The sequence below is a fragment of the Bubalus bubalis genome, chromosome 14 (assembly GCF_019923935.1).
Source record: "Bubalus bubalis isolate 160015118507 breed Murrah chromosome 14, NDDB_SH_1, whole genome shotgun sequence".
NCBI classification, from domain to species: domain Eukaryota; kingdom Metazoa; phylum Chordata; class Mammalia; order Artiodactyla; family Bovidae; genus Bubalus; species Bubalus bubalis.
In genome coordinates this window covers 17602568-17616817 of record NC_059170.1, presented here as the reverse complement: position 1 = coordinate 17616817, position 14250 = coordinate 17602568, and the positions used below count along the sequence as shown (strand labels likewise).

The following is a 14250-nucleotide window of genomic DNA, read 5'->3' as shown; positions in this document are numbered from 1 at the left end:
AGACATCCAACAGGAAGTTACAATGGCAAAAAACTTCACTTTAAAGGAACTCGGAAAAAAAATCTCGCAACACTCAAAGAGCAAAGGATAAAAGTGTTGAAAGCTGTTCCTTTAGTGTGAAAGGAACATGAAAATTCACCAAGGCACAGGAAAGAAGCTCACTCAGTTTCGCAAGTTATATAAGAAGAAAGTGGCAAGCATCATTATTAAGTTTTTAAAAAACAAAACACTTCCATTCTCAATGTTTCCAAAGTTTTTAATCATAGTATATATTAAGTTGGAGAAGGAAATGGCAACCCACTCCAGTATTCTTGCCTGAAGAATCCCATGAACAGAGGAGCCTGGCATGATACAGTCCATGGGGTCTCAAGAGTCAGACACAACTTAGCAACTAAACCAACCATATATTAAGTATTTTTTTTTTTACTGTTTTTTCATTTCTTTAATAAATACTAATAATTGACAGTAAGGAAGTTTTTAGTTTTGACAATGTTTTAAAGGTCATAAAACAGTCCTGATTATTCCTATAGTTTAATGAGGATTGTTTTGCATGCACAGCTTGCATATTTTTGTGAAAATACACTATATGCAAAGCAAGATACACACACACACACACAATTGTAGTTCAGAAATGGTTCTTGAGCTACCTTACTAAGTAACCTGAATATTTATTCATCTGAGGGTTTCTTCAGGGATATTCTGTGGTCAGAAGAGTTTAACTGATTTTTAAAACTTAAAGAGTTATATAGTCCAGAAGATACACACATCAGTTTGGTACATCACAAGAGAAAATAAAGAAGAATGCACTAAAATTTTCCTACAGTAAGGCTCAAAAGAACTATTTTAAGAGTACAGATAAGTAATTCATTAAATGAACTTAAGTATCCCAATGAGTTCTTTGTTCTGCTTTAGACGTTTATTTTTCTACCAAGTCACACATAGAGAAAGAATATAACTTCTGTCACACTTGCAAAGGTGAGTACTTAGTTTAAGTAGTTTTCTATTAGCATTGAGGAAAAGTTGCATGTATTTATAAAAAGGCCAAAATATGATTTCTATAATAACTGATATTGCAATTTAAAAAAATAATTATATTCAGAATCAGAGTGGAAACCTTATTACTTTAATATAAAAAAGTATATAATTAGCCACAAAGGGTATTGGCATAAACATTATTCCCCTTTCAAATCTTGATTAAAAAAATTGGTTTCTTAATAACATATTAGGGCAAAACGTGAAATTTTCTCTAACAAAAAAAGTCTTTGTTATTTTTTCTTTGTTTTACCAATGGTCAACCTACCCTTTCGAAGACTTCCACTGTCAGTCCGAACTTCTTTGACCCTTGGATGCATCAGAGGAGACATTGGCATCATGGGAAGATGTCCCTGTACATTTCCTCCACTTCCTGTTTCAAAATTGTTTGGGAATATAACCTGGAGAAAACAAAACCCCTCTGCTTTACATACAGATAAACCCACTGATCAGAACATAACAGAAAAGGTAAGAAAAAAGTCTTAACTTTTTTACTGTTTTATTTCCCTTTCTTTCTCTCGTCACAAAATATACCAACTTGTATAAAGTGCTCAATAGTTAATATTAAGTTATGTAAAGAGTTCATCTTACTTAACCTTATATCATTTAAGATTACTGACCACTGGAAGTAAACCTATCAGGTGGGCACTACTGTTCCTCACTTAGGGACTGAGAAAATTGAGGCTCAAAATGTGAAATTTGCCTAAGGACAAACTACTGCTAGGTATTAAAGAAATGGCTTCAACTCAAATCCTTTTCCTTCAAGGTCATAGTTTTTTTCATTCCCCAATGGATCCTATAATAGAAAAATTGATGAATACTGAAGACTGTCCAATTAACCACAGTCTGCTGTAAAGACAACAGAAGCATGGAAGAGAGTATTTAAGAAATCATTTTCTTTTCAGTTCTTCCTAGTCTTAAATAGTTCTTTCAGTAGTTTGAGATTAGGGAAAAATTCAAGATGGTTAATTGAAGTATAAGTAGACACAAAAAAGCAAAGAAGGATGTAGACAGGAGTCAAAAAATAACACAGAGATGGAGGGAGAAAACTCAATTTCTCATGATATTAAACTGTTCAATGTGCAATTTGAGTATATTAGGAAGAAGCTTTTGATCTTTTTATTCTAAATACTACTAATGAAAAATGTTTAATTCTTTATGAAATTCTGTATTTGAAAAATTTTAAATGAGGAGATTAATTATTTCTTAGCTATGATACCAAAACTAAGAATAAATAAATTGGACATCATTAAAATTAAAATCTTTTGTTTTTTAAAGGACATCATCAGGAAAGTAAAAAGACAACCCACAGAAAGGTTTTACCAATCATATAATAGATAAAGGAGTATATCTAAAATATGTAAAGAACTCCTATAACTCAATATTAAAAAGACAACCCAAATAAAAAATGGGCAAAGGATCTGAACATATATTTCTCCAAAGATGATATACAAATGGCTGATAAGCACTTGAATCAATCAATGTTGAACATCATTAGCCATCAGGGAATGCAAATAAAACCACAATGAGATAATACTTCATGCCTACTAAGATTGCTAGAAATCAAGAAGACAGATAATAAGCACTGGAGAGGATGTGGAGATATTGGAATCTTTAAATGGTGCGCCCACTTTGGAAAACAGTCTGACAGTTCCTCAAAAACTTAGAGTTAGTATATGACCAGCCATTCTACTCCTAGACATATACTCAAGAAAAATGAAAACATGTCCATACAAATACTTGTTCATGAATGTTCATAGCAGCATTATCCATAGTCAAAAGGTGGAAACACCACCAGTTCATCCACTGATAAATGAATAAACAAAGCGGTGAGTGTGTGTGCATATATATATTCCCATGCAATGGAATATTATTAAGCCATAAAAAGGAATGAAGTGCTGATACATATAACAACATGGATGAACCTTGAAAATCACTATATTAATAAAAGAAGCCAGTTACAAAGGACCACATATTATATGATTTGCATGAAATGTCCAGAACAGGGAAATCAATAGAGATAGAAGATAGATTACTGGTTACCTAGGGTCAGGAAGAAGACAGGTGTGGGTGGGTATGGGGGTGCAGGTGGTAGGGAAGTGATTCCTAAAGTTTTTCTTGTTGAGGTGGTATGTTTCAAAATTGACTGTGGTGATGATTTCACATATCTATGAATATACTAAAAATCACTGAATTGTATACTTATAGGTAAACTATACAGTATGGGATCATGTCTCAATAAAGAGATTTCATAAAATGATGGGATTATTAGCCTTGCCCTAACTCACTTCTTCACAGGTAGGAACTCTGTTTTCAGAAGCCTGGAGAGCCTCCCACAATGCAGAATCATGACTCCATGCTAAACTCTCCAAAATCTGTTCTTCAATGCTGTTCAGGTGTTTTACCATGTCTCTGGAAAGTCCCTCCTCTGAGCGGATTACCACCTCAATAACCTGGGGAAGAGAAAACAGAGAAAGTAATATGGTCTCAAGTAGTCATTTCTAGACCAGGCTTACATGTATGGCTAGCTCTGGTCTTATTAACGACATAGAATCAAGAACATTTTGAACCATAATTCTGTGGCTTATTAATATATTTTAATTTATAAAGAAGTTTTAAAGATCTTCAAAATACTTTCACATACATTTCTGGTTTTCATGTTTTATTCTGTATATGGAAAACTGAAGCAATGATAGGTAAAACTGGTCAACAGTCCAACAGTAGAAGTCAGATCTTGGGTTTCCAAGCCAGTGCTATTTTGAACTCGATTTCCTTTCTCAGACTATTCTTCCCAACAGCTCAGAAGAAGAAAATGAATAACATATATAAAAGGAACTTTGCCTATATACACTATAGTTACATTTTAATAAGAATACTTGGGCTTCCCTGGTGGCTTACATGGTAAAGAATTCACCTGCAATGTGGGAGACCTGGGTTCGATCCCTGGGTCGGGAAGATTCCCGGGAGAAGGAAATGGCAATCCACTCCAGTATTCTTGCCTGAGAATTCCGTGGACAGAGGAGCCTGGCGGCTACAGTCCATGGGGTTGCAAAGAGTCAGACATAACTAAGCAACTAACTTTCACTTTCAATAAGAATAAATATCTACAGCAAACTCTGAAAGCGTATATACAAAAATATTAACAGCAATTATCATTTATATTAGGATTATAATGTATGATTTTAATATTTACAATTGTATATACTTTTCATTTTTCTTCAGGGAGTACTATTTATGATTAAAAAACAAACGTATTTAACTTCTAGAATGAAAAGAAGGGTGTTACAAATAAAAATGAATTTCTATTAGCTGAGGGCAAAAACTAAACTTTTTCCTCAAATAAAACTACATATATTTCCTAATGGAAATATCTGAAATACTCACATTAACATTAAATATAGAAAAGCAATTTTCCCCACAAAACTAAAAAGAAGTTAAATTCCACAGTCAACAATTCAAATGGGTAAGCTTTTCAGTGGTCTGCATTTCTACAACATTAGGTTTGCTTGCTTATCTATCTGTATCTATCTGTCTATCCCACACAGCATGCAGGATCTTAGTTCCTCGACCAGGGGTAAAACCCATGCCCCCTGCAGTAGAAGCACAGTCTTAACCACTGGACTGGACCATCAGGGAAGTCCCAAACTAACTTCTCCATAATCAGAAGTTCGAAAGTAACATAGGTGACAAAATATTAACTAAACCACACCAACAAGTATAATAATAGCATCAATCTTAAATTCAGAAATTAGGTAACATTAAGTGTTACTGTAGCTGTGCCCTCTGTGGTTTAGAAGAAAAAGGTTTCAGCAGAAAAAAAGGGAAGAAAAAGGTTTCAGCAGAAAAAAAGGGGAAGTAAGATTTATCCACAGTGAATTAACTCAAATTTGGGGAAGGAGTGTGATTAATTTTAGATTTTTCTTTCTCCTAGGAGAAAAGAATTTCTGTTCTTCATCATGCCTCTATTTAACAGGATTATGACTTTTCATTCATAATACAGAAAACTCAAAGTTAAGTACTTAGTTCCTGGCCATACTTGCAATTCAGTGTTGTCTGAAGCTGTGAGATTGGCTTAGTTTACTGATACTCTCTCTCCCTCTCCTCTTTGTCCTTGATTCCACCCCAAAAGCAGTATGTTTTCAGAATACTTCTGGAAATATTATCCAGACATCACTACAGTTCACTTCTTAATCACTAATACAAACAGAATGTTTATGTGAGGCAAAGCATTAACAAAACTTTGTTCTCATCTCACCTTATAAAAATAAAACGGTCGCAGATTAAGAACCTCAATAATCCAGGGAAAAGTACGAGGTGAGCTGTAGGCAAAGAGCACTATTTCCAAACAACAGGCCATCAAGGAGTGATGAAATATATCCTGCTCTAAAAGAACCTTGGGGAAGAGAAAGACCACAGTTTAATAGGATTTTAGCCTCTGCCATTATATAAAGAGGACTACAGAAACAAGAAAAAATAACTTATGTAAGTTATAAATCATATTATAACTTATCTAAGAGCATATTCCATTCTACTAGATTAATATAGATAAAACTTCAAATTCTTAAACTGATAAAAGAGTTTTCTTGTAAGATATAATCTTGGTCAGTGGTAGATGTTAAATGTAAATGAGGCATAAACAAAAATCTACTTTGAAACTGGAGCAAATAATAAAATAATTAATATTCCCACGAAGAGACAAGCATAAGAATTGGCTCCTTTACTTAAATGAGTTTTGTGTCACCTGTTTTCTCGACATGAGGGCAGTGTTTATTAATCAAACACTAAAATCAAAGGTATAGTATAATCACAGCTAAGACTTTTTAGAAGTTCAGAGAAAGAAACATTTTACTAAGAAGATAAAGTCCTGTTTTACCAATGAGTTTAAAATTTAACATAAGTTTTCAGTTTTATAAATAGTATTTTTGACATCCTTCTTAAAAATACCACTCCAAATCAACACAGAGAATAAGAAATAGAAAATACCTAGGATAAAACAGGAGTTACCTATAACCACAAACTGTATATGTAAACTGAAGGTGGATGAAAGAATGACAAATTACCCAGCAGAAAGCAGGATGGTCAAACATAAGGGCCTGACTAGAGACACTTAAGTGAATTTGCTCCATACAACCTGAGAAAAACACAGCAACTGAAGGCACAGGCAGAATGGAAAGTAGAGGTTATTAGGCAGGGGCTGACATGGATGGGTGATCTGCAAGTTCACAGTATTAACAGACAGAACTCTTCAGGTTCCCAAACAACATCCACTCTAAGGAATCAGATGATAGGCCTCTAGTCTAGAGAATTAGTCTCTACAAAAACTGAACTAGAGAGAATCAGAGCTCAGAATACCAGGTATAGAAGAGACTGTGGTTTTAGGTGAAAGTCTGCAGACTGAATTTGAGACCAACTTTCCCTTCCGTGTTCTGCTCCATAACACCAATAGCCAGGCAAGAGATTAGCAGATACTTCTCTAGACAAGTCAAAATACTCCAGATAAGTTTTAAAGACACCAACAGTTGAGTGTCCCTATACTACATGATCGCTCGAGGCTTCTGGACTTTTATTCTCACTCTTGCGCACAGAGTTTTGACCCAAACTGTTTTATCAACATAAGGGTTTATTAACATCTCATTATTAGTGACTCATTCAAAAAGTAGACATTTGAGGAATTCCTCCAATTGAAAGACAAAGGTATAACCTAACATTTGAGGAATAATCCAACATTCAAGGAAAGACTCCCATACTGAGATTCCAGAAAGTAAAAACAGGTCACGTACTAATACAAAGAATTAAAATGCCCCTGGACTTTTAATTAGCAATCCTGGGATCTAGAAGATAATGGAGCAATGCCTTCAAAATCAGAAAAGAAAATGATTGTCAATCTAGAATCCTATATACAGACAACTATTAATCAAGTATGAGTTTAAAATAAAACATTCATGCAGTTTTGAAAAAGAAATTTAAAGCAAGGTAAGGTTTCCACACTTAAGTCAATAAAATGTTTATAACAGTGGATTGTGAAATTATGTATGTATAGTGTAATACCTAGAGCAACCACTAAAAAAAATTTAATACAAAGGTATACACTCTGAAAATGCTCAAAGTAATCCATGGGAAGGTAGGAAAAAGAAAACAAACAAAAAAACAAACAGAAAACAAAAAATAAAATAGTAGATTTATGCCCTTAACATAGGAACAATTAAATGTAAGCTAATAGCTATTAAAAGAAAGAGCCTGACATAGTATACAGAACAATGTGACTCAACTATACACTGCCTACAAGAAACTTATTTCAAAGGATGATACAGGTAGAATGAACGTAAAAGAGTAGAAAAAGATATATAGGCATACCAGGTTCTAGACCACTGCAATAAATATGCAATAAAGCAAATACCACAGTAACGTGAGTCACACAAATTATTTGGTTTCCCAATGCATATAAAAGCTATGTTTACACTATACTATAGTCTATTAAGTGTACAATAGCATCATGTCTAAAAAAAAAATTTTAAATACTTATTACTAAAAAATGTTATCATCTGAGGCTTCAATGAATCGTACTCTTTTTGCAATAAAACATCAAAGATCACTAATCACATATCACTATAATAAATACAATAATAATGAAAAAGTTTGCAATACTGCAAGAATTAGCAAAATGTGACACAGAGAAATGAAGTGAGAAAATGTTATTAGAAAAACAGCACCAAAAAGCTTGACACTGTTGTCGCAAACTTTTATTAAAAACTCACTATCTGTGAAGCACAAAAAAGTGAAGCACAATAAAACTACATATGCTTATATCATACAAACATTAACCAAAAGAAAGCAGGAGTGGCTATATATAAACATCAGCCAGATGCCTTCAGAACAAAGACAATTACCAGACTCAAGAGAGGAATATTCTGTCATAATAAAATGATTAATTCACCAAGAAGACAGTAACCTCAATGTCTATGCATCAAACAGCAAAGCTTCAAAATATATGAATTAAAAAAAAATCTAACAGAACTGAAAGGAGAAATATATAAATTTAGTTTCATTTGGAAACTTCAATACCCTTATCTCCTCTCACTAACTGACAGAACTAGACCAAGAATTAGCAAGGATATAGAAGAATTTAACAATACCATTAACCAAGAAGACAGAATTGACATTTACAGAACACTTCACCCAAATACAGCACACATTCTTTTTAAGAGCCCAGAACATTCACCAAGATAAACCATTCCTGCGTCATAAAATAAGCCTCAACAAATATAAACGAAATGAACTCAGAGTATTATAAAAGTATAGATACGGAAAACAAATTAGTGGCTAAAGAAAGTGAGTGTCACTTAAAAAGGAGTAACATGAGGGAGATCTTTATGATGAGAGAACAATTTTGTATCTTGATTTTGGTGGTGGTTACCTCATCTACACATGTGATACAATGGTAAAGGGAGCGACATACATTATTTCAGTGTCAACTTCCTGGTTTTGATATCATACTATATAAAATGTAACCACTGGGGACAAATGAATACATGAGATCCTTTGTACTACTTTTGCAACTTTCTGTGAATCTATAATTATTTCAAAATAAAAAGCTGAAAATTTACTTCTTTCTTAGGAGGTTATGGGAGCCTATGCTCCATCAAATATTAGTAAATCGTGAAAAATAAAAACATGGAATCCAGTAAAAATGGGGAACCAACACAGAAGAAAGCTTCCAGGGTGCAAACACAAAGAAATTTTATTTTAACAGTTAAAGCAGCACCCCCAAACATCAACTTGTTCTTAGTGGAAATTACGGTCAGAAGGCTCCAAAAGTGACAAGAGAGTGGAGGAGGAAGAAACAAAGATCTTATGCTAGGATTGACTTTTTAGAAAAATTTCCTTACTGAGCTATTGGAGAGAGGGATCCAACTTAATCAAATGTCCAAAGAAAATGGAGCAATTAAAAAAAAAAATCTGCTAACATTTTATTCCTTAAAAACCCCTGAGAGGTATGGCCACATATTTAAGTTATCACTTGGATTAATAGTTGCAGGGGGTGGGGGGGTTTCAACATTAGTTAACTAGGAATGAAGGACAAACAACAGACCTGAAGGGGAAAGATGATGATGGCGTACCAAAAACAAATTTTACATGTTCCACATTTCTGCCAAGAGGTGGCTAGTACTGGGTGTGCCAAAGACAATGAAGGCCAATTAATATGTCATCATGGCTAAATGTGCCATTAACTGCTGACCATGAACCACCTACAATGAACTACAGAGCCTCTCAACACACAGCTTCCAGGCTTAGGATTTATGGAACTTGCCAGCGGCTGGTAGGGTGAATTTACTTACTGACATGTCCATTCCATGAAGTCTTCGTGTTTCCTGCACCATTACAGTCTCTAATATTTTATAATACAAAATTTCTGCAAGCTTTAGTCTGTTTACAGCAAAGTCTATGAAGGCAAATAAAAAGAAAAGGTGCTAAAATGAAATGTAGCTGTTAATAACTAAAGAACAAAATTTACATAAACTTAAATCTGATATATTAAAAACTACAGGGAAGGAAAAACTTGGATTTCTATTTTTCTTGGGACAGTCTACTTTCAATGCTGTATCAATTTCAGTTTTGTCTCCTTACCTATGTGAGATCCTGGCTGTTCATCTGTTGATTGAGTATAGTGTTGGCAGAAAGTCTCTCCTATTCCTTTCACTATTTTCATAATATTTTCCACAGGATTACGCATACAAGACCTATAAAACACAAAAGGAACCTAATAACCAGGAAAAAAAAACCCAGACTACTAACATGTCTTCTTTCAAGAATTAGTCAGGATTTTAGTGACCAAAGTCCTATTTTAAGTTGTAAACCTGGATATAGAAACATAGGATATTTCAAACTAGTCTACAGCCTTTAAAGATAACCATTTGGCATACTGTTTTAGAATTTCAACATGGAGTCTATGTCTTCTATATTATGCTTCTATTTATATGAAATTCTAGAAAGGCAAAACTATAAGGACAGTTTCCAGAGGCTGGGGATGGTGTAGGGACTGAATATAAAGAGGCATAAATTTGGGGGGACTCTTCTATGTCTTAATCATCATGGTGATGATACAACTGTATGCATTTGTCAAATCTCATACAACTGTACAGTAAAAAAGATGACTCTCATACATAAATTATACTTCAAGTGAAGTAAAGTGAAAGTCGCTCAGTCATGTCTGCTCTTTGAGACCCCAGGGACTGTAGTCCATAGAATTCTCCAGGCCAGAATACTGGAGTGGGTAGCCTTTCCCTTCTCCAGGGGATCTTCCCAACCCAGGGATCATACCGGGGGTCCCCTGCATTGCAGGTGGATTCTTTACCAATTGAGCTATACTTCAATAAACCTGATTTAAAAAACTAGATGATGGGCAGTGTTTAGGTATATATTGTGGTGTAAAAATGAATTGCATGTAATTTTTACCAAAATCAAAACAATAACAAGTTAAAAAAAAAAATGTAGCATCAAAAAGGAAGATATCTGGGGAGAAGCAATTAACCCTGTTACTTTTATATTATATTAACTCTGTTACCTTCCTATCATTCAACCAAAGAATACAGGTCTTAATTCAGAAATGACAAATCCAAGTTTATGAGAAAGAATGTGACTTGCCCAAAGCCAAATAACAAGCACAGGGTTCAGAATTCTCAATCCCTTATTCAAATGGACCAGCATCATGTGTAGAAAGGCAGGTAGCATACATGGCAAAAACACTTTGTTCTTATTGAGTTCCTCTAATACAAAGCTGTGCTTCTTGAGTTATATTTTCTTCAAACTAGGCTGTCTTTTTTATTTCATTATGTGGTAAAACAAATAATAAACTCACCCTCTTACTTTTTAACTGTACATTTTGTTAGCTATGTACACATTACAGTAGATCTCTAGAACTCTTGTAGGTAATGCTGCAATGAACTTGGGTGTGCCAGTATCTCTTTGAGATCCTGTTTTCAACTCTTTGGAAAATATACCCAAAAGTGGGATTGCTAGGTCATAAAAATTCTATTTTTAATTATTTGCAAAATCTCCGTATTATTTTCCATACCAGCTACACCATTTACAATCCCAGCAACACAACACCAGTTCTAATACTCATCAACACTTGTTATTTTCTGTTTTTTTGATAGTGGTCTTTCTAATGGGTATGAGGTGATATCTCACTGTGGTTTTCATTTGCATTTATCTGATGATTAATAACATTGAGAATTTTCTTCATATACCTTTTGGCCATTTGTATGTCTTCTTTGGAGAAATGTCAAGTCTTTTGCCCTCTTTTAAAATGAAGTGTTTTTTGCTTTTTTTTTTTTGAGTTGTAGGAGTTCTTTATATATGCTGGCTATTAACTTTTCTGATATACAGTTTGCAATTATTTTCTCCTATTCTAGTATAGGGCTTCCCTGGTGGCTCAGATGGTAAAGAACCTGCCCTCAAAGTGGGACACCTGGGTTTGATCCCTGGGTCAGATTCCCTAGAGAAGGAAATGGCAACCCACTCCGGTATTCTTGCCTGGAGATTTTCACAGAGGAGCCTGGGGGGCTACAGTCCATAGGACTGCAAAGAGTCAGACACGACTAAGAAACTAACACTTTCTTTTTTTAATTGAGTAAGGCTTCCCAGGTGGCTCAGTGGTAAAGAATATGCCTGTCAATGCAGGAGCCACAGAAGACAAGGGTTGGATCCCTGAGTTGGGAAGATCCCCTGGAAAAACAAATGGCAACCCACTCCATTATTCTTGCCGGGATGATCCCATGGACATAGGCTATAGTCCTTGGTGTCACAAAGAGTCAGACATGATTCAGCATGCAGAAGCAAGCATTCCAGTATGCTGCCGTTCATCCTATTATTTCCAATGCTATACAGAAATATTTAAGTATGATGTAGTCCCATTTGTCTATTTTTGCTTGTTACCTATACTTTTGATGTCCTATCCAAGAAATAACTGCCTATTTCAATGTTGCAAAGCTTTTCACCAATTTTTTCTTCTAGCTGTATAGTTTCAGGTCTCATGTTTAGATTTTTAATCCATTTTTAGTCAACTTCTGTATAAAGCATAAGACAAAATCCCGTCTTCATTTTTTTCCATGGAGATATCTCAAAGAGACCCAAGTGTACTGCAGCATTACTCACAACAGCCAAGATGTGGAAACAACCTACAGGTCCACTGATGAATGAATAGATGAACTGTGTGTGTATATATATATACATACACACATATATACATACAAAATATTCCATTATTTATGCTAATAATATATAATAGGTAATATTCCATTATTTCTATATATAGAAATATATAGAGAAATGCTGTATATATATTTCTATATATATACAGCCTTAAAATCCTATTATATACTACAAAATGGATGAACCTTGAAGATGTTCTACTAAGTGAATCCAGCCAAACACAAATGCTACATGATTCCACCTATAATAGGTATCTAAAGTAACTTCTGTATATGTAAATGAGTCTTTTTTCATTCTTCTGCATGTGGATATCCAGTTTTCCCTATAGTGTGGTCTTGGCACCCTTGTCAAAGATCAGTTGATGATATACATGAAGCTGCATTTTGGGATGCTAGTCTATTCCATGTCTAGTCTACATGTCTGTCTTTATAACAATATCATACTGATTTCATTATTATAGCTTTATAATGTGTTTTTGAAATTAAGATGTGTGAGCTCTCCAGCTTTTTTCTCAAGATTATTTTGGCTATTAGAAGTCCTTCAAAATTTCTTATGAATGTTAGGTGTTTTTTTTTTTCTATTTTTATAAGAAATGTCATTGGGTTTTGATAGGGATTGTACTGATTCTGTAGATTGCTTTGGGCAATGTGGACATTTTAACAATGTTAAATCTTATAATCCATAGACATGGAATGTCTTTCCATTTATTTATTTCCAGGTTGTCTTTTGCATTCCACATTTTCTTCCTTCCTTCTCTTGTGCTTTAAAATGTTTGCACAGAGACTTCCCTGGTGATCCAGTATTTAGAATCTGTCTTGCAGTGTTTGATCCCTAATCAGAGAACTAAGATCCCATATGCCATGGAGCAACTGAGCCCACACACCACAATTAGAGAGTCCATGTACTGCAATGCCTCAAGATCCTACATGCTGCAACTAAGTCCCAACACAGCCAAATAAATAATAAATAAGTGTACTGATTTTAAAAAGTTTGCATAGTTGCTTTGCCATTTCTTTTTAACTTGTTCATGCTAAATGGACAGCTCGGTCCAGATCTATTTATTCAAATACTATGAGGGTAGATCAGATGCTATGAGTCTTCCTACTTTCCCTGCCATCTGTTTATCTTCTGAGCTGTGGTTGAAGCTGGGGATGAATGTTCTGTCCACTTTTCTATAGACTGAGGTTTGGGGACTGGGAGTACAACACAGATGGTGCTAGGTTCAGCTTTTGTTGAGGACCAGGGCTTTGCTTTCTCTTCTGAGATTTAATTAAATATCCCCATTACAGGGTTCACTATACCTAGGTCAGGGATACCTTCCAGTTTTATGAGGCTCTCACCACAAATCAGGTAGGAACCTCAGAAAATGGAAGGCCCTAATGATTTTTCACATTTCTGCTGCTATCTTGGTGGTATAGAGGAACTTTCACTTGGGGAGTTTCTATTAATAGGACTTTTTGCCCATCTGCCTACTCACTCCATTTGTTTCCCTCCATATCTAGAGTCTTAATGAGCATTTTCAAGATCCTGTTAACAAACCCTTTTCCTTCACTAATGCTTCTTGGGGGTGGGGCATACTAGGAGCATCCATTTCCTTTCTTGACCATCACTTTGGAAAATTATAGCATGAAATAATATCCTTCTTTTCATTTGGTTGCTGCTGATAGTTTGCTGATTTTTATTATTCTGTTATTTCATTAGGTATTAGGAAATAAGTTTCTCTGGTCTGGCCTCATTTTATCATCTGTACTATAAAATATGTCTCTTTTTTTCCAACAATTGCATAAAATTCCATTTCATGGCTGTACAATCAATATGTAACCAGTCTTCCATTTGATGGACATTTAGATTGAATCCATTTAAAAAAGAAAACAAAAACAGTAATGCATCAATTAGCGGTGTTACCAGAGTGGAATGTTAGAGCTACATAACCATTACGATGCGTTTAATCTTCAAAGTCTATAATAATATGAAGTAAAATTTATATAAAATTTTTAACAGTACTTC

General features: G+C 34.5%; 1 protein-coding gene across 3 annotated transcripts in view; it reads right to left on the bottom strand.

The window, feature by feature from the left end:
• Positions 1 to 14250, bottom strand: part of RBL1 (RB transcriptional corepressor like 1) — a 60928-nt gene that overhangs the window by 30190 nt on the left and 16488 nt on the right. For all 3 annotated transcript variants that reach the window (XM_006051722.4, XM_025263495.3, XM_006051723.4), the window contains 5 exons: positions 9658 to 9770; positions 9369 to 9472; positions 5288 to 5425; positions 3321 to 3485; positions 1301 to 1433 (listed from right to left, as the gene is read on the bottom strand). In XM_006051722.4, the coding sequence (XP_006051784.3) occupies positions 1301 to 1433; positions 3321 to 3485; positions 5288 to 5425; positions 9369 to 9472; positions 9658 to 9770 (653 nt within the window). The remainder of the gene's footprint in view (positions 1 to 1300; positions 1434 to 3320; positions 3486 to 5287; positions 5426 to 9368; positions 9473 to 9657; positions 9771 to 14250) is intronic.